The 21,488-nt window shown below is 47.5% G+C and overlaps 1 protein-coding gene across 1 annotated transcript in view; it reads left to right on the top strand.

Moving 5' to 3' along the window:
* WDR66 (WD repeat domain 66) overlaps positions 1-21,488 on the top strand; it is a 65,580-nt gene that overhangs the window by 40,149 nt on the left and 3,943 nt on the right. Inside the window, 5 exon segments of the mRNA XM_032471469.1 lie at positions 59-222; positions 4,322-4,412; positions 4,626-4,769; positions 19,554-19,782; positions 20,478-20,579. Coding sequence (XP_032327360.1) covers positions 59-222; positions 4,322-4,412; positions 4,626-4,769; positions 19,554-19,782; positions 20,478-20,579 — 730 coding nt within the window.

The raw sequence follows: 21,488 nt of genomic DNA, 5'->3' as shown, positions 1-21,488 counted from the left end.
GCCCAGCCTGGAGCCCCGTTACCCAAGGCTGAATACCTGATTACATCTTCCTTTCCAGGTTGGACTTCAGATCTTGCCAGTTGATGGCAATCCACATAAGACTTCTGCGCTTGTCTGCCACCCAAGCGGGGTGGCTGGACTGACCCTCTCCTACGATGGCCGCTATGCCTTCACAGCAGGAGGCCAGGACCGATCGGTGGCACAGTGGGAAATCAACTTAAGGTACATGGCGCAGTGAGAGGCTTGGCCCCAAAAGGAAGGCATCATGTGCAGACTCCTTTTCTTCTCCCGGCAACAGCAGACGGGTTTGCCCTGCAAAGTGCAGGCACTGTGCTAGGCCTGCAGGTACAGATACGGCCAGGACCCAGGTTTTGCCTTCGGGGTGCTCCCTGTGACATCGGTTCACATTAACGAGCAGACAAAAGGTTGCTATTCTGTCTCGGGACCCATGGTGTTTGCAGGTGAGGCATGTCATTCCACCTGTGTTCCCGCACCCCCTGAAATACTTCTTGCTCTGTCGCCTGCAGGTGCACGCCAGCTAGAAAGATCTAGCCCCCATCTCCAAAGTGCGTATTACAGAAATAGCGAGGGTATTATTTGAAATGTGTATTTCAGTCTGCTTTTCTCACCCCCTGCTCTGAGCTGAGAATCTCTGCCTACGATCAGGCTGGAGAATTCCAGGGTTGAGCGTCAGAGAGACATGGACTCTAAGGTCAAAGAGACGTGGGTTCAAATCTGAAGCCTGCTGTCTACTGCTCTGGGACCTAGAGCAGGTTTCTTAGCATCTCTGGTCTTTAGATTCCTTGTCTGTGAAATGCGGGTCCACAGGGGTAACAATAGGGACTTTTATAAGATCCTTGTAAGGACCAGATAGGTTAACATATGTAAAGCATAGAACTAAGGACTCAGTAAATGAACAATTTCCTTTCTTCTTCCTTATAAAGGCATTTGCTTATGAGCCCAGGATCTCTCTCATTAAAAAAGGGGGGTTACCACTATGGTGATCCTCTCCTCTCCCCCAATTCAGCGAGCGGCCACAGGGCGGAGCAGGCTCCTTTCCCTGACCACCTCCTCCAAGGCCCTTCCTCTCAGAGGGCCCCCTGCCGGCAGGGCCACCCTGAGGAGCTGGGTTAAAACAGCTCGGAGGCACTGACCTTCTTAAAAGAACAAACTTGATTCCTGGCTCCCAGTAAGAAGTGTATCCCCTACTGTCCGCCACGTGCACATCTTTCTTTTACGGACGACATCGAAGCTTTTCCCCTTGACCTGAGTGGGAGCAGGAGCAGCCAGGTGATGGCTTTGGAGCCATGGTGGTTTCAGACTGCAGTTGCAGCTCTGACCTTCACCTCGGCCTTCACCTGAGAGAGCAGACCTGGAAATGTAGAAGCTGGAGGTGAGCGCTCCCCTAGAAAAGAACTTCCTGATTGAGTTCCCAGAATGCGCTGCTTGATTCCCTGACACCGAGGCTGTTACCTGGCAGGTGTAGGCAAGCAGCACCCTGGTGGGAGAACAGAATCCTCCCTTTTCCAGTTTTGTCCTCTTCTCCGTTGTCTTGTGATCTGGCTGGAATGGTAGAGATTAAAAACAAACAAACAAAAAAAGCACACACTTTCCAATAGCTTTCCTGTGCCTGGCCAGAGTCCAGGCTTCCGAGAATTTCAATTTAATCTGTTGTGGGGACAAAGGATCATTATAAACTAATTAGCACTTCATTGCTGCTTCTGGTGTTTTAATAAGTGCAGTGCTTCGCTAATGGGAAGAAATGTAAAAACCCTAAACAAGGAAACAAACAAAATTCCCCACCAGATCGACCGATGGCGAGTTGCAGGGTGAAGTAAAGATGATAAATCCACTCATGTTCATGTTATTTTAATCAGCGAACTATCACTGCAGCATCTCCAGCCTCCCCCGGGAGTCCCTTCCCTTCATCTCTTCCCCCAGAGTGCCCCATCTTGACTAGCAGGCCACCCTTTTTCTCTCTTTGTCTGGCAACTGTTAAAAAATTCCCCGTGACTTTTTTATGCTCACCCTCACTCTCGCCTGTAATCCTGCTGCCTTGCTCAGACAAGAGCAGAAAGACCTGGGTTCCAACCCCACCTCCCCTACTACTTGCTGTACGACCTGTGGTGAGTCCCTCCACTTCCCTGCATCTCAGTTTCTCCATCTGTTAAATGGGGATATTATCACCGTGTTCAGAGCTGTCTTGAGGGTAGTGATTTCTACCATTGCTGTCCCTCCTCCACTCCCTCCTCTCCTCCCCTAGGGAGTGTTTACTGAGCACTCGCTCTGTGCTGGTTACGGTGCTCCCTGCTTCTCGGACTTTAGTTCCTTTCCCAGAAGTAGTGTATATGTTTCTGGGCACACAGTAGGTTTTCAATAAATGTGCTTCCTTCTTGTGATCTCTCTCTCTCTCTCACTCTCTTTTTTTGCTGCAGGTTAGAACCAAACTTAGGCAGAAAGGGGAAGTTATGAGCCAGTCCCCGGGGTCTCAGGTCACCGCACTGTGGGAACGGCAGGGACAGCCCACACTCAGTGTTCGTGCTCTGCTCACCTCTGCTGTCGCCATTATCCCTGCAGAGCTGGATTTTGTCACTCAGAGGGAACATGACCACTGACGGTCCCCAGGTTTCACACCACAGAGAGAGAGAGTCCCTTCCCCCAGCTCTGGTGGGACAACTGCAGTCCTGTCCCTCTGGCTGTCTCGGCTCAACTGACAGTGGCCAGGAAGCAGGGGACGGCGTGTGGTCCTGACCACCAGAGGGCTGTTCCCAGAGACTCCAGAGCTCTGTGAGCCTGTCGCCTGGTGCGTTCCTGGGGGTGACAAGCTCCTCCATGCTCCACTTCTGGCCTTTACCCAGACCTGCCCCAGACCCACATGGCTGACGGCGGCCTCACTGCCCACAGCGCCTGTTGGGATTGGGCTTGGGTGTGGCCTGGGGGCCGCAGAGAGGGAGCCCTCTCAGCCGGGCACCTGCCTCGATGGCTACTACCAGAGCCAAGAGCTGGGTGAAGACTGGGCCCTGCTGGAGGCGGGCCTCAGGCCCATGGGAGAGTACACCACGGACCTCATGCCACCTGCGCAGGTGGGGCTGGCACAGGGCCGAGGGCTGTTCTGTGGCCGACTCTTGTGTGAGAGGGGCAGGTGCCCAGCAGCGCCCAATTCCTGTTCAGGACCAGGTAATAACAGTCCCCGGCCAGGCCCTGGGCTGCGCTCTTCCCATGTGTTGTCTGCTTTACCCTCCCAGCCATCCTGCGAGGTCGGGACCGTCGGTATCCCCGCTGTACAGATCTGGAGACCATCTGTGACCCGCCCAAGCAGTGGAGTGAGGTGCTAGGGCTGGAGTTCACATCCGGCCTTTCTGATTCAACCCCACACCCCAACAAAGATGCATCACAGGAGAAAAACAAAGACTTCACATCAAATCCTTTATGTCCGTTCACTTACTTAATTTTCACAGCAACCCCATGAGGCAGACCCTGTAATTATTCCTATTTTACAGATGAGGAGACTGAGGTCCAGAGAGGGTAAGTCACACTTGCCCATGATCACCCCGGTTGTAAGTGGCAGAGCCATGACACACGCGTGTCCTTTTGATTCCAGAATCTATACACTTAGCCGCTTCCCCCCTGTGGTCTACACCAAAGTGTGTTTTAATTACCCCACAAAGAGGCTAATGGCCTGATTAGCAGAAATGCAGTTAGTGGATTATTAAAATGACTTCACATTATTAGCATTTTGCATGAGGCAAAGTCAGTCTCATACAAAAAAGTAGGTTTTCTTACCATCTAAAAGGCCTATTTTTGGAAAAATCTGACCCTGTGTTAGAGAGCAGAGGGTTATTTTTGTCTGACTGGCATGGGTCCCTCGTGGCCTCCCTAGTTTTTATGGAAGCAATTAGTGTTGGCCGTCCACCTGTGCCATTTCCTGTTCTTTTGGCCCCGGTCATAGCAGGTCTAGAGTTACGGTAAGGCTGCCCAGCTGGGGAGGACAGGGGTTCAGCACACAGGAGGCCTCCCTCCCTGCGCCCTCCCACAGGAGAGAAGCGTTCCCCAGAGTCTGCGGACAGATTGCCACGCACCTGCCCTGTGCATCCGAGAGAGTACCACCATCATTAATGCGGGCGCCCTGTACCCCCAGGTTCCACACTTGAAATTGAATGTTCCATTTTCAGCTTCATTTTGGAGGGAATTTGCTTGACAAGTTTACCGAGACCCTAACCGTATCTGCGCTGTGACACCCTTCAGAGGTCCGCCGCCCCCCTGCTGCGGCGCGTTCTCGCCTGAGCGCTTTCTAATACTGACTTTTCTGTTACTGTTCCAGTGCCCTGGAGGCAGTGGTTTCTCTTGGGGGTGAAGACCTGACTCCGTTCTATGGTCTGGTGTCTGGTGGCAGGGAAGGAAAATTCTACAGGGTAATTGTCCCCGGAGGAAACACGTTCTGGTAACGTCTCGTTAAGTTTGTAAAACAAATGTGCCCCGGGTGAAACCTTCCTGCTTTTTTTCCAAAGCTCTTTTCCCCCACTGGGCTCAAAATGTATTTTCTAGAAAATGTCCTTGACGTCTTAATGGATGCTTCAGACTTAAGCCAAAAACGCGTGTTGAGTTTCCATTTTATTTCCACGTAGGAGCTGGAAGACTATTTTTACTACTCTCAGCTCCGTAGTCAAGGTATTGATACAATGGAGACCAGAAAGGTGTCAGAACACATTTGCCTGTCTGAGCTTCCTTTTGTCATGAGAGCAATCGGCTTTTACCCATCGGAAGAGAAGGTAGGTAGACCGAAAACAGGAACAGCAGTGGGATGTGTTATTTATAAAAACGACCCCTAGGAGCAGTCATAGGTCAAAGTGAAAATTTCACATTATTCTTACATAAATGAATCAGAAAGGAGGTTCTGGGCATAGCAGATACACTCCCTAGAAACACGCTGTAGTTGTCAAGATATTCCTTTAAGACGGATTCCTTACCAGAGTTTGATGTCGGTGAGAGCACGGGTTTTGAAATCAGGCGGCCCCTTGCTGGGTGAGGACCAGCCTCGATGGGTTCAAGGAGGTGATGCCCGCAAAGCCCTTGGCACAGCGCCGGGCGCCTGGGACACACTCAGGAATCGCTCGCCATTATGATTATTTCCCTGTGCGGGTGCTGTTCACGTGGCCTGTGTGAGGGGGCTGCCTCCGCGGGGTGGGGGCTCGCCTCCGGCTGTGGTGCTCACGACCTCACAGAACACCCCCAGCTGCAAGGGGCTCCCGGGCAAATGTTCCTCATGGAAACTGTGGCTTAAAATGCCACTGACTGGGTTTTCTTTCCGACTTGGAGTGCTAACATGTTCCCTCTGTAGAAAGTTTGGAAAAGATACACAAGGGGAATGAAGAAAATAATTACTTTTAATCCCACTACACATACGTAACAGTTATTGTATCATCCTGTGTATATATAAAATTAAAAACACATATTGGTACCATGTTGAATATATATTTTTATCCTATATTTTCACTTGATATTATATGATATGCATTTCCCATTTCATTAACAATTCTCTGAAAACATGATTTATAAAGGATGTATCTTAATTTCATAGCTTTGTCTGCTTTAGAAAATAAATCTGTAAAGGAGAAAACAGAAGGTACTCAGAAATAATCAAACATTTTGTTGGACTTCCTTCTATTGTTTTATATATGGATATAGATTATATATATTTGTATTTTAAACAAAGAATGGTCCTTATATGGTGTATATAGGTGTATATTGGTACTTAGCTCAACACTGTACAGAGTGCCTACATGTGCATGTATAGCAGCATTTTCATAACTGTTGTTTTGTGAGCATATGGTGGAAATTCCTTGGTAATATGCTTTTTCCCCCCAGCTTTATTAAGATATAATTGACATATTCACCATTTTCTTTATCCGTTCCCATCAACAGTGCCCAAGAATTCCCTTTTCTCTGCATCCTCTCCAGCACTTGTTTTCTCTCTCTCTCTCTCTTTTTTTTTTTTTTGGTGATAAAAGCCGTTCTGACAGGTGTGAGGTGACACCCCATTGTGGTTTTGATTTGCATTTATCTCCCTTTTGGTTAGTGATGCTGAGCACATTTTTCGTGTACTTGTTGGTCATTTGTATATATTTTCTTTAGAAGAATGTTTATTCGGGTCTTTGGCCTGTTCTTAAAATGGGTGATTTGTTTTTTTGCCATTGGTTGTGGGTTCCTTATGTAGTTTGAACATTAACCCCTTATCAGCTGTGTTTTCTCCCATTCTGGAACAAATGAGAGCACATGTGTTTCTTAGATTGTCTGTAATTCTGAGGAGCAGGTAATTAGGTTTCTTCATTGATTTCCGCTTGGAGGAGATACCGGGAATTGAACCTGGGACCTCTTGCGTGCTGAGCATGTGCTCTACCAAATGTGCTGTACCACTCCCCCAGTTTTCTCCCATTCTGTAGCTTGCTTTTTCTTTTGTTGATTGTTTCTTTGGCCCTGCAGAAGCTTTTTTAGTTTGATATAGACAATATGCTTTTTAAAGGCTGTGCACTTAATTGAACCACTCCCCCGCGGATGGACGCATATGCTGTCTGAGGTGTTTTGGCTGTCAGAGACATGGCAGTGATGAGCATCTCTGCGAATGGTTTTTGCACACTTCTCTGATTATTTTTCCTGGATCAGAGTCCTAGAAATAGAATTACTGGGTCGGAGAATATGAACTTAAAGGCTATGTTGCCAAACAGTTTTCCAAAAATGTAGCATTTTACAGCTCGCCATTAAGCATACGTAACTCCTGAAACCCAGCTAAGACTTGGTGTTCTCATTAGGCATCTGAGCACATTTAGTGATGTGAGCTGTGGTCCCAGTCATTTCTCTCAGTTTCAGCGGCCTACCCAGAATCACCTTTTTTGGGTACTCGAAGTACGACTGGAAGGTGAGTGTTATTCTCCAAATCACATCTGGAGAAGTGAGCTCTCAGAGCCCATATGTAAGCGCAGGCTGAGTCTTGAATGAGAGCCTTAAAAACACCAGGGATTCTCTTAAGCTCCTCAAAAGGCCTTTCAGCCAACGTGCATTTTGTAAAAGTACACGGCCAGAAATGGAAACAACTACCAAGAAAGTTTGTGCAACCCACGTAACAGTGTTCCGTAGAGCTGTGTTTCCAAAGCGTGTTCCTTAGAACATTGTTTCCTGAACTGGCAACCTGGAGCATTTACTAAGAAAATCAGATTCCTGGACCCCGTCCCAGATCTAGCCAATCAGGATCTCCGAGTCTGGGGCCTGGGAGTCTGCATGTGTCCCTTTTGCCCCTCACCTGGTAATCCCTGCCGGGGGAGGGCCCTCCTCCACAACGCTGCACAGATCGCTGTTGATGTCTGAGGGTCATGTTCATGGGCCATCCGTCTCACGTTTCCTGTAAGCTCTCAGGAGCCTCTCTGCTGGCTGCAGATCCAAGCTATCGTGCTAAGGAGGCAGCGCCAGGTCACAGCTGGGAGCACAGGCTCCCAGGTCAGGTGGCTCTGGGTTTGAGTCCTGACTGTAACTACTTGCCAGCCGTGAGACTCGGTCAAGTTCTGAACCTCTGCAAGTGTCAGTTTCCTCCTGTGTAAAATGGGGATGACACTAGTACCCACCTCCTGGAATTATTGTGAAGATGAAATGAGTTTCTGTTTAGTACAGGATGTGGCACCTGTTAAATGTTTGAAAAGCACCATCCGATATTACTGTCTCCATCACCATATCCTTGATTTTGAACGTGTGATTATGAAAGGCCTTTAGATGAACGGTTCTCTGACCCCGTGGATCTTTGTTTACAATACCTTCTCTGGTTTTTTTTTTCCTTCAATTTTAACTTTCTTCGTTGGGGGAGATAACTAGGTTTACTTACTTATTTATTTAATGGAGGAACTGGGGATTGAACCCAGGACCTTGTGCACGCTAAGCACACGCTCTGCTACTGAGCTATACCTACGCCTGTACAATAAAATTAGTTTTTTATTTTCTTGATTCATCTGGCAAAGATACTTTATGTAAATGGCCAAAAATCGTCAAATTGACGTCGGCCCCTCTCATTCAGGATTCTTGATTTTTAGACCCTGGGCTCGTGTGACTGCGTCCTCTGCTGGGTCGGTAAGGGAATTCTGGGTGTTTAGCCTTTGTGACTGTCACCCACCTGCCAAACGACACACTGAAGCAGGAGGGTGGCCCAGGGTGACAAGGGCTTTTCTGCTTCCTAGAGAAGTAGGGGAGCATGGTCACTGAGAGCTCAGCCCGTTATCCTGGCATTGGCAAAAAATTAACTAGGTACCAAAATCGTGCTTGATAAGTAAAAAGCAGCCAGAAAAATAGCCTGCAATATGTGTTATAAAGTGACGTTGAATACTGTTCAGCCATATGAAGCTAAAAAGAAATTAAAATGGTTATTGCAAGGTTTTCCCTGGCTCTCGTGTGCATGTCCCCCACCCACAACTCCCTTGCCAGAAAGGGGAGTGACAGTGCTCCGCTCAGTGTCTTCAGAAATCCCTTGGACTCCAGGGGTTTTAATCCACTTAAGAAATACGTTTACTCTTTGGAGATGTTTTCTGAAGGCCCCCGACCCAGATGTGGCCACATCCGTGCGCAAACATTGTTCGTTGATGAGTCGGTTTATATCTGAAGCTCCACGGGGAGAAGTTTTTGATCTCTTGTTTTCATCAGATTTATAGCGATTTTAATAAAAATGTTTTCAGGGCTTTGAAACTTTTAAACCTGGGCTTTGTCGTGATTAATGAAACATTTCCTATTAAGATGCAGCTGTTCCGCCTCCCCCAAGGCGTTGCCTAAAGAAGTATGCCCAGCTTGCAGAGTGTGTTAACACTCGGTTACATAAAAGACTTAGAGATTCAAACCAGCCCTCCCCGCACCCCCACCGGCTATACATTATTTATATTTTTCTTACGTCATTTTAACTGCCTTGGGGATTTGAATCTAGTCAGTGTGGTAAATTGAAGCCAAATTATACAAGAATATAACCCTCCCCAAAGAGTTCCTAACCACTCCCACCCTTTGTGGAGCGCTGTACTCTGGCAGACCACAGCTAACATGGTGGGGTGGGCTGCTTTTATAAATATTCATTTTTTTAAAAGAAAGATCTGCAGTGTTTATAATGTTATAGAAGGAACCGAAACTTAAGTGTCACGGTTTCTGTAACTGATTTCACATGAGATAGTTTTATCTTCCATCTTTATAAATCTGTTTTTTCCTCTGGGACTTTGAAAATTAAAAAAAAAATTTTTATTGAAGTACAGTCAATTATAGTGTGTCACTCTCTGGTGTACAGCACAATGTCCCAGTCCTGCATATACACACATACATTCGTTTTCATATTTTTTTCCATTAAAGATTGTTACAAGATATTGAACATAGTTCCCCGTGCTATACAAAAGAAACTTTTTAAAGAATCTGTTTTTATATATAGTGGCTAACGTTTGTAAATCTCAAACTCCCAAATTCATCCCCTCCCACTGCCTTTCCCTGGTAACCGTAAGATTGTTCACTATGCCTGTGAGTCTGTTTCTGTTTTGCAGATGGGACTTTGGAAAGTCATGTTGGGGCAGGGCTCATGCATCACACGTGTTCCCTGGCCACTTGTGGCTACGTTGCTGTTTAGCCTGCAGAGCGTTATAGGATCTTGATAGGTTTTTGCAGTGAACTAACAGCAGTCAGTGCGACCATTGAATTCTATAAATTAAGGGCAGTCCTGGCGGAGAGGTGTGTGCCCAGCCAGAGTCACACAGCGCACGCTCAGCAAATCTTAGTTGAATGAGTGATTGAATGGATAAATGAATGATGCTCGCTGGTCACGTCTGACTGCAAAGACGATGAGGAAGATAGAATCCCTGACACTACTATTTGATTTCAGAGTAATTAATGGCCCTAAGTATTTGGTATATTTGGCAGCTTTAGAGAGGAGATAAACAGTCACTTAACTTTTTAAATGTGCATATCTTCGGAACCAGCAAATCTGCTTTTAGGAGTGTATCCTACAAGTGTACGGTGAGGCACGGTGACTGCAGTATAGTTTATAATAGTGAAAAATTAAAACACCCTGGACATCCACTGATAGGAGATGGGATAAATAAAGTAAGGCAGGCCACCTGCCCTTGGTAGTTACTAAGCAGAGAAACCGACCTATGTTTCTTGACTCAAAAAGAATGTTCTGGTTTTGCTGTTAGAAAGGACAAAAGGCAAGTTACAAAACAGTGTGTAAAGCATGATCTCACTTCATTAATAATAATAATATATGAGATACATATACACAGGGTGTAAACCTAGCAAAACTGAAGAATTGTTCCAGACCCTTAATGGTGCGGACTTCTGAGGCGTGGGGTTTGGGAGGACCTTCACTCTCTGCTTTCTGCACATCAGCCCGTGTCAGCTGGGGCCTCTGGGACCAGCTGGAACCCAGCCCTACTCCCGGCCAATCGAAGTTTGGGGGCTGCCCTGGGGGTTCCCACGTGGGCGCCTACAGCTCTGTCCTTTCCAGACCTGACCCCCCAACTCCTTCCTTTGTTTCCACAAAGTCAGGAAGCCTGTTCACAGCAGACAACTTTCTTAAAAATTTGTGAATCACCAGAAAGAGTCATAAGTAACCACATTTCACAGTAGCTTCCCTAAAACTGATTATCAGGCCTCCTTCCCAGTCCTGATGCCACCCCCACGGGGGCGTCCCTGCTGCCCTTCACCCCACGCAGCACTCCCCTACCCCGACCCAAGGAGCGCCAGTCCTCTCCTGTGCTAGCCTGGCCGGCGCAGCTCTCGGCTTCTATGTCCGGGTCTGCAAGGTAAGCCCCTGTCGAGGGTCAAGACATGAAAAGCTTCCCATTTAGTTGCTGCCACCCTCCTTGGAAGACAGCTGTGGTTGTAAATTGCCAGGGAGAGGGGAAGCTCATACGTACATTTCTGTAGCATTTAATTGTTCTTTTTTTGGCGGGGGAGATAATTAGATTTATTTAGTTATTATTTTTAGTGGAGGTACCGGGGATTGAACCCAGGACCTTGTGCATACTAAGCACACACTCTACCACTGAGCTGTACCCTCCTCCCCCTGTATTAAATTGTTCTTAACTACAAGCAGTAGCTTGTATTGCTTTTGTATTCAGAACAAAACCCAGAAAGATAAATGAACAAATCCTCCCAAAGTCTGTGCGCTAATCTTTGTGGCTGAACCGTGGTCCCAGCTGGGACGGAGGGAGCGTGGCCACGTGGTGCCGCCTCCCCGACACGAGGAGGAGAAACAGTGGTCCTGGGCACAAGTTCTGCTCCGATAAAGACGCCGTGGGAATTTGGAAGTCTGCACTTTGAAGAGAGGTCCTCAGTCTGCTGGGTTTGCTCTGAAACATAAACACCAGGAGGTCCTTCCATCCTGAAGGTAAGAGAAGCGGCCCACTGTTGCAGGGAGGCCTTCCTGGTCCACCGAGGGCCCAGCCCTGGGCCCCTACGCAGCACCTCCCTGCAGAGAGATCAGGGCAAGCCCAAACTGATTTCTGTTTGTTACGCTTACAGCATTGAAAGAAAGGAATCCGAAAATGCTGCGTGGCCAGTGGAAAAGAACACGGCTGATACCAGCGTAGTACCACCACCCACGGCAGCGGCTGCCGGCTCTTCTCGCTTGCACCCTCCCTGCCGACTTCTCTGTCCTTCAGTTCTCATGACAAGGAGGTGCTTTTAGCATCTCCATTTTACAGACTGGGGAAAGTGAGGCTTTGGGGGTGAGGACGCTTGCACAGGCAGTCACTCAGCCACTTGGGGCAGGGCCGGGGTCTGCACCCCAGCCGGCTGTCCCCAGACCCCCTGTCCTGTTAGGAAATGCACACCTTAGTGCAAGCAAGGAAGGAATCCTGAGTCGGGACACTGAACACTGGTAGCTGCTGAGGGATGGGGGAGAATGGGGTGTTTTACTCCTCTTTCCAGCTCCAGTGTTTGAATGCTTTATAACGAGCCTGTGTAGATCTTCGCTGGTTTTATGATCACAAAAGAATAGATCATAGTCGTGGTGGGAAATCCGTTCTTTAAAATACCGATGTCATTTGCTTTGTCACTTGCCTTTGCCATGACTCCACCTCCACATTGTTTTTCTTCCTTTTATACAATCTTATTGAGATATATCACATACCATACAATTCACCCATTTAAAGTGTACGACCCAGCGGCTTCAGTGTGTGCACAGAGTTGTGCAGCCATCACCACTGTCTGACCCTAGAACATGTTCATCACCCTGAAGAGAAACCCCAGACCCCTTAGCAGTCCCTTCCCATCCCCACTCCCTTCAGCCCCAGGCAACCACTGCTCAGCTTGCTGTCTCTATGGACTGGCCTCTTCCGGACAATTGGAACAAATAGGATCATGCGATATGTGATCTTGTGTGTCTGGCTTTCACTGTTCTCAAAGCGCATCCGTGTTGTAGCATGATCAGTGCTTCATTCCTTTCTAGAGATGAGTAATTGTCTGTTCAGTCATATGGATGCCACATTTTATTTTTCCATTCATCAACTGTTGAACATTTGAGTTGTTTCCACAGTTTGGCTGTTGTGAATAATACTGCTGTGAATATCTGTGTTTTTGTGTGGAGGCGTGTGTGTGTGTGTGTGTGTGTGTGTGTGTGTGTGTGTATTTTGGGGGTGGGGTGTATATAACCAGGAGTAGAATTGCTGTGTCAACTGGTAACTCCATGTTTAACAGTTTGAGGAGCTTCCGGGCTATTTTCCATTCATACTGTTTCTTGAGTTGAACCAGGACCCGGCTGATGCTTCTGGGTGCAGCCACAAGTCAGGCTCCGGCTTTCCGAGAGCTGCGGGCACTTACCTGACAAACCCTGGATTGTGGGTTTGGGATGAGGTGAAGGATTTGTCATTCAGATTTTAAAACCTTTAAAAACATTCACTCAGGGCAGGGAAGACTCACTGGGGGTGCTTGAGGCCGGGCTCTGTGAGGGGCTGGGGGAAGGTCCCCTCGAAGGAAGCGCCGGCTGAGTGTTGTGTTGCGGTGGTGTCGTCACCACAGAGGCCCGGCACTAAGGGCTGGCCTTCTCCCGTGACAGCGTCCGGTGGGCAGGACCCAGCCGTGGTGTGTCTGGCTCCCGGAGACAGAGACAGCTGTTGTCCAGATGCAGTTCCTGGAGGAGGCGGGGGCAGCTGGGAGTCACGGGACGGTGCCTGGAGAGCAGAGGTGTCTCAGATGTGACAGGCAGTGAGGCGGCCCAGCCCCAAAGCCTGCCGCCCAGCCCCTCCGTCCCCGGTCCTGGTCAGGGCCGGGAGAGGCCACAGGGCCAGGGTGCGAGGTGGGGACGACACTGGGCCAAAGATTGTCTCCTGGTTTGTTGAGGGTGGTCTAGAGAGCACTGTGCATTGGGAGGTGGATTTAAGGAGGAGGGAGAGCCCACCCAGCCCATGAGTCTATGAAGCTGTCACAAAAGAAGCTGACCCGCACCAGGAGCCTGTTTATAAAAACGAGGAATGGCCCCAGTTCAAATGTATCATGTTCCTCTCTGTTCAACAGGGAGGTTATAAAACTTGATTATAAAACATAATTTCAAGGCCATCAGTGGCTTCCGGAGGCTGACAGCAGGGTCACAGGCCCAGAGGCCTGTGGGGTGAACAGCAGAGGCAGGAGGGAGACGTCGTGGGCCAGGCGCCTCCAGGCCTCCGAGAACAGGCCACCCTCCTGTCACGGGGCCTGGGCAGCAGTACCCACGGAGGCCCAGGGGCCGTCTGTCTAAATGTTCAGAAGTTACAAATCAAGCGACAAGCTGTTGAGTAGACCCCTGGCCTTGACAGTTCTACCTTTAACACGATCTGATCCAGACGGGGGTCCTGGAGCTCCTCTGAGCTCTGCACTTGGCCGGCCAGCATGGGGGGAGCCAGGCTGGCCGGCCACTACCCACTGGTCTTCCCGACCCCGGCTCCATCCTTGCCCACACTTCAGGCCTGGGTGGGCACACCCGGGGCACAGGTTGCTCTTAGGAAGACAACTTCAGGAAGAGACCCCCGCAGGTCCCTAGGGCTGGGCTTGGGTATTTGCGGAAGGGGATCCTGGGGTTCAGGGTTCCCAGAGTGTGGCCCAGAGTAGAGGGGCCATGGAATCTGTGTGGGCAACTCCCCGTGGTGCCACAGACCCCTCTGAGGATAGGGTGGCTGGAGGGGCCCCTCTAAAGTCCTTGGCCAGGGCAGGGGCCCTCTCTTGCCTGGATGTCATGTTGTCACTGCCAGAGATCATCTCTCTCTAGAAACAGTTTCTTCTCAGTGCTACCCAGCTCTTACTATCTGGAAATGCAGGCTGACCATGACCAAATGCCTCTGATTTTTCAAGAGAAGTCTGAAATCCAGATTTCTCTATGAAATCTCCCAATACTTAAAGCACCATATGAACTAAACGAGCACTCTTGTGGATTTAGCTCTGGGACCACCGGTCTTCATCCTCAGCCCTGCAGATAGCAAGCCCTTGATGCCTTGACCAAACCCTGACCCTCCAGCCCTCCTTGTCACGACTTCTCTGCCCAGACGGAAGGTGTGGCAGGCAGAGTAATAGTCCTAATCCCTGCCTCCCATGAACATGTTACCTTGCACGGCAAATGGGATTTTGCCGGCATGATTAAATTAAGGGTCTCACGATTAGGAGATTATCCCAGATTACCCAGCAGATCCAATGTCATCATGAGAGCGGGAGGAGGGCTGGAGTCAGAAGAGGTCAGAGTGAGTGATGAGAATGCTGACTTTGAGGATGGAATGGGGCCATGAGCCAGGGAATGCAGGCAGTCCCTAGACGCTGGAAAAGGAAAGGAAGCCGAATCTCCACTAGACAGAAGGAATGAAGCCCTACCAACACCTTGATTTTGACCCTTAAAACCCGTTTCAGATTTGTGACTTTGAGAACTGTGAGATCAATGTGTGTGTGTGCTTTAAGCCGCTAGGCGTGTAGTGACTTGTAGTGTTGGCAGAGATGAAGGTGCTTTGGGAGAGTTTCGCAGGCACCCCGCCCTGGTGCCCCCCCCCCACTCCTCCTGCCTGCATCCTCCGGGGCCCCCCTCTTCCATGAAGCCTCCCCAAGCCCACCCATCGGAAAGCTCCTGCAGCCCTGGGTGTCAGTTTCCTGCATTTTGACGCAAAATCTTTAAGAGCCATGATATCCAACTATGTTAAAATCACATAGGGCAACTTTAAAAATACTGATACCTGGGCCCACCCACCCCACCCCTCCTCCCCCAGTCAGTGGAGCCTAGGGGTAGAACCTGGGCCTGGATGGTTTATAAAAGCCCCCAGGTGTTTCTCATGGGCCCTGAGGGTGGAGCCTTCCTGGTTGTGTGTGTGTGTGTGTGTGTGTGTGTGTGTGTGTGTGTGTGTGTGACACTCCTAGAATGCAGGCCTGTTCTAGTAATAATTAAGTGACTTGCATTTCATTGGGCCAGCACTAAACCCAATGCTCAGTAACTTCTGGTAAATTGAACTAAATTAACTGGGGCAGTAAGTGGTTATTCTAAATAAGCCTTTTGTGAGTTTAGAACTTCTTCTCTGGCCTCATTGTGCCCACAGTGTTTGTTTCTTTCTTTCCTTCCCCTTCCTTCCTTCCTTCCTTCCATCCTTCCTTCCCCTTCCTTCCTTCCTTCCTTCCTTCCTTCCTTCCTTCCTTCCTTCCTTCCTTCCTTCCTTCCTTCCTTCCTTCCTTCCTTCCTTCCTTCCTTCCTTCCTTCTTTTCAATAAACATTTCTCTGGGCCTTTACAATGTGCCAGGGTCTGAACAAAGCTGCTGTGGAAATGAGAGATGAAAGCTACTGCTACAGCTTAATGGAGGAGACAGATGGGGGCCCAAAGAATTAGCACACGCACCACAGCTGCCACCCATCATTACTCTCTAATGAAAATCACAAGCCTGGTGCTGATTCTTTTTGGCACAAGCATCACCTCCATGAACCGCTGTGGTTCTCGAAGCTGTGGCCCCCAGCCCGGCAGCACCGGCCTCACCTGGGGATTTGTAAGAAAAGCAGATTCTCGGCCCCCATCCCACACTCATGGGATCAGAAACTCTGGAGGTGGGACCCGTAGTCTGTGTTTGATGCCTGATAAAGTGTGAGAAGCCCTGCCTTAAAGCCGCGCTTCTCAACCTTGGCCACACATTCACATCTCCTGGGGAGCTTTTCAAAACTGTGACTGCTCATACTCCACCCCAGACCAATTAAATCAGGCTCTCTGGGAATGGAGCCTGAGCCTCAGAATGTTTAAAGCTCCCTGGGTGAATCAAACGAGCCCCTGCCTTAGTGGATGACAGGCCAGCACGAGAATGCCAATAAAGGCTGGCTTCAGTGTGCTGCGGGCCGGCAGCGGGGCCCAGGGAAGGCTCTCAGAGGTCTGTGCCGGCTCCCTGGTTCCTCTCCCTGAGCGGAGCAGAGCGCACCTTGTTTAGGCACAAAGCAGAAGCTGCCTTTTCAACTAACACTTGCAAAGTAGGCTCGGGAAAGAAATGTCAGTGATGCCGAAGCTGCCAGCTCCGTGCTTGTTAAGCAGTGATTCCTGATCAGTCCTTTAGGAAAAGAATGAGGTGAGTCACCTACAGAGTGGTTTGCACTGAGAATGTTCACTGAAATCCCCGGAACGTGCTAGGTATGAGTAACTCCAGGCACTTTTGGATTCCTTCTTGTCGTCTTTGGGTTAGTCTTCTATTTCTGAATTGAGTTTAAATCGTATGCTGCGTTTATAAAGTACACATATCATTTACATGATAACCTACGTATTTATCAATTGTAATTTATGTAATTTATAATTACATTTATTGTCATTAGCAAGGGCGTGGAAAGTATCATCATCAGAACAGTGACTGACTATTGAGTGCGGACTGTGTGTTAGGCATTGTGTGAGCACTTTAAATACAGTGTCATAGTAACTTCACGACAGCCCACTGCAAAAGGTTTACCGTGTTACCCCCTTTTTCGAGATGAGGAAACTGAGAATAAGGAATGTTAAGTCACTCACCCAAGATCTATAGAAAATGGCAGAGCCAGGGTTTAAACCTCGGTCTGAACAGCATCATCTGTCATCTGATCATAGTTTTAGCCCCAGTCTCCACTGGCTCGTGGTAAGAGGAAGCACAGGCATATACTAATACTATTAAAGTCAAATAGTGCAATATGTAAATAATACGCCACAGGTTAGTTTTATTTATACATAATAAATTACACGTAACTTAACATTCCATTGTATATAATATAAGCTCAATAAATGCTATACGTGAAAATGTTGCCAAATAAAGCTACTTACGTAGTATCAATTATGTTTCTTTTGTATCCATAACCAATGATATGTCTAAAGACATTCCTGGAGTGTTGCACTGAGAATATATGGCTTCTCTGAAAATAAGGGGTGATTACTTAGACACAGTGTTAAAGGGAAAAAGCAGGATACAAAAATTAGATACAAAAAAGATATATATATATATACACACACACATATACACCAGTTTTGCAAAATAGACTCATATATTTTATATGCATGGGTGAAAGGAAAGATGGTATCCCATATCTTTCAGAGAAATTACCATCAGACGGTTGGACTGCAGGAGGTTTGTGTTTTCTTCTTGACACTTGGGGCAAGACCGAGTAGACACTAGGATTCCCCAGATAGGCTGATATTTTGCATTGTTTCAAACTGGTGCTCTATGAGTTTTTGTTCTACATTTATTTAGTAGACAGGGAGAAATTGGTTATCTATTGATATATATTCCCTTCCTGAGTCATTCCTACAGACCAAAGTAGAGTTTATGTTCTGGAAAAAAAAAAAAACCAAAAAGCTATTTCTCACTTTTCTGTGGCTCTTATTCTCTCCCTCTCTCCCTCTCTCTCTCTCTCTCTCTCTATATATATATATATATATATTTAAAACCCCACAATTTGGGGGGAGACATAGTAGTTTTAAATGTAGACATTAAAATAAGTTACTCATTTTTAGCCGCTTGTCAGGCATGATTCCTGAATTTCAGCTGACTAAAATGTGCATGGTACAAAAATACTGCAGGGAAGGCTGATAGGAGAAAGGGATGGTTTTGTTAGTTCTTATGTCCTATTTCTCTCCTCTGTGTGTTTTGCCCCGCACATCAGGAGCCTCGTGTGGAGACCTGCATTAACTGTCACCACATTTTAATTTGAATCCACAGACATGTCACCCACCACTCTTTGCTCATTCTAGAAAATTCAGAATATACACAAAGAATGACTTTCCAAATCAGAAAGCAGTCCTCATAGAATGAAGTGGGAAGTGTTCCCTTTTCTTCTGTGTTTTGGGAGAATTTGTGGAGAATGGGTGTTCTTTAAATACTTGGTAGAATTCACCACTGAACCCATTTGGTCCTAGGCTTTTCTTTGTGGAAGTTGAAAAATTACTAATTCAATCACATTTCTTGTTAGAGGTCTATTCAGATTTTCTATTTCTTCTTGAGTCAGTTTTGGTCATTGGTATCTTTCCAGGAATTTGTCCATTTCACCTAAGTTGTCTGATTTGTTGGCATACAGTTGCTCATACTCCTTTTTATTTCTGTGAGGTTGGTACTGGTGTCCTTTCATTCCTGATTTTAGTAATTTGAGTCTTTTCTCTTTTTTTCTTGGTTAGTCTTCCTAAGATTTGTCAATTGTGTTGATCTTTTCAATGAATAATAGCTCTTTAGGCGTTCACTTAAAAAGTTATACCATATAAGTTACTTGTATGTTGCATATAATCTTTTGTATGTATAAAACATGTAGGATAAAAATGGAAAAGAAAGAAAGGAAAAAAGAATCATGGTGCAGTTAATTGCCTTAAGAAACTTACTGAGGCCATAGGTCCTATATTTGAGTTTCATGCTGAATTATTTGCTTACTCATATAAACTGATTTCTAAATTCTTTAGGATTCTTTTAAATGAAACTAATACCTGCTTCACACAGCAAGGATGCAGTGGATACACTGTGAGACACTTAGGTGAAAAATGGTACAATGAAACAGGATTCATGCCTGGTGCTTCTAGTATTGACCAGTTGGACAGTGTATCAGGGCTGCTGTGAAAAATACCACAAACCGGGTGGCTTAAAACAACAGAAATTTAATTCTCTCATGGAAGTCTGAAATCACGGTGCATCAGGGCGGTGCTCTCTGTGAATCCTGCCTTGCCTCTTCTTGCTTCTGGGCTTACCAGCAGCCCTTGGCGTTCCTTGGCTTAAGCTGTATCAGTCCCGTCTCTGCGTTAGTCATCGGTGGTTACCTTCTCCCTGAGTGTCTCTCTCCTCTTTTCACAAGGACACCGGTCGTGCTGGATCAAAGGCCCACCCTCCTGCAGTATGACCTCATCTTCACTGATTCCATCTGCCATGACCCTGTTGTTATTTATAAGGTCGCATTCTGAGGGCCTGGGGGTTAGGACTTCAACATGTCTCTCTCGGAGGATATAATCAACCCGTAACAGACATGTTCGAACCTAGCTGTGAACATTCGTCTGTTCCTCTCTGATTCTTAGAAGTCTATCAGAGTGTCTTTTCTACTTATCATAGTCTTTTTTTTTTTCTCTTAATCTCTTCCCTAGATTGAAGATATGTTTAACGAAATCAGATTTAGTGAGTACGTGGACACTGGGAAGCTAATCGACAAAATCAACTTACCGGATTTCTTCAAAGTTTACCTCAATCACAGGCCACCCTTTGGTAACACCATGAGTGGCATTCAGCAGAGCTTTGACATTCTTGGTTTTACCAATTCAAAAGGAAAGAAAGCTATTCGAAGAGAGGATTTCCTGAAACTGCTTCTAACCAAAGGTAAGTGTATAGATAGGCATGTCTCGTAATACCCCTGGGCCGTCCCCACTGGAGAGAACGGAGTTGGGGAGACAGATCCCCTGGCATCTCTGAGTTGTCAGGGCTTCAGCCGTGTGGGTGCCACTTACTGACCACGTGGCTGGCAAACATGGAGAAGGATGCCCGGCCTGGGAACCAGAAGGATGCAGTTTACGTTCCAACTTCTTGAAACTCTGCGAGGTTCAGTGCCCTCACTCGTAAAGCGGGAATAAAAGTGTCGGCCGTCAGTCTCACAGGGCTGTTATGAGATTGGGCTGCGTTTGTGGAATTTTTCATTTTTACCTACTGTTTTCCTCATCGTTTTATGTGAGGAAGTCACGTAACCTTTTTCTCTGGATGATCATGTCATCTCAGCCAAATCTGTGCTTCTAAAGTGAGGAGGTTTGAAACGAGGCCAAGCACAGTCTTTATCAGAAAGTTATCTTATTTCTCTGTACGTGCCCTGGACACCATTCCCCGGGCTGGGTACCATTTTTAACAGCATCTGAGGAGGCATATGGGACAGTAACACAGGACTCTGTAGATTGTTTTTGTGCCTCAAGAAAGGGAAAGAGTGGAATCCTTCTCTAGAAGACCTCAGAGTGATGACCCTAAGCTCTGGCATTGCTCTCAGTTGCACAAGCTGAACCGCCTCCTTTCCCCTTTCCGACGCCCAGGGGAGCACATGACGGAAGAGGAGATGTCTGACTGCTTTGCCACTCTGTTTGGATTGAATCCAGAGGGGTGGAAATCCGAGCCCGCGGCCTCCTCCGTCAAAGGTAGGGCAGTGGGCTCTGGGCACGGAGCCGGGGCTCGTGCATTTGTTGTAGACTTAAGTGCATTTATTTCTCCTGACTGGTGCGAGCCGCTCTCCTTAATACCGTGCACACAACAAAGCGAGTCTGTTGGGAACCCAGCATGAATAAATTATGAAAAGACCAGGGAGTGGCGGTCACGTCTAAGAGATGAAAGCTTTCGTTCCCGTGCTCTGTCCGTCCTCTGTGTCTCCTGGCCTTGTTTTTCCCTTTATTCCCCTGACCCAGTCCTCATCTTTCCAGCTTGGGTAGGCGAATATTGGCCGCTAGTAGAAGATACATTTCGGAAGCTTTTGCAGAAGAGGTATCATCAGGAGAGCCTGGGATGAGGAGATGGCAGTGACTTGGGAGGCGAGCACAAGCCCAAATTCAAGCTGCCTGGACATTAACTTTTTAAAGATCCTCCTCCCCTCCTTTCCTGCCTGAGGATTTCCCATCCCCTTCTTTTAGTCCACTGGAGAGAGGAAAATGCACCCAGAGTTAGGGTTGTGAATTGAAGCCTGGGAGGAGCCAATCCGAACAGCTCTCCTGGGCCAGCTTGTGCTGGAAAGTGTCCTCGGACAAGCCCTGGACGCTGCCCCGGTGACCCCGTGGTGGCCAGAGCTGCCACCGTTACTGAGCCCAGAGTCGGGAGCAAAGATTCCTCACCAAGCTTCCTCCTTCTCCCTCTCCTTTCTTTGTCCGTTTCCAATTTCAAATGAAACAGGTTTCCTAACTCAGACAATTCTAGACTCCAGTATCTAACCGGTCATTTCCCACCTGCTAGCTCCTCTTCTCCATTCCTTGTGTATTTGGAATCTCAGACTATAACTTTCCCGATTGTTTTATGTGGGTATAAGTAAATTGTTTTATACGTATAAATATAAATAAACA

Source organism: Camelus ferus, chromosome 32, assembly GCF_009834535.1.
Source record: "Camelus ferus isolate YT-003-E chromosome 32, BCGSAC_Cfer_1.0, whole genome shotgun sequence".
In the NCBI taxonomy this organism is placed as follows: domain Eukaryota; kingdom Metazoa; phylum Chordata; class Mammalia; order Artiodactyla; family Camelidae; genus Camelus; species Camelus ferus.
Note: the sequence above shows the minus strand (reverse complement) of the source record. Positions and strands in the feature narration are given on the sequence as shown.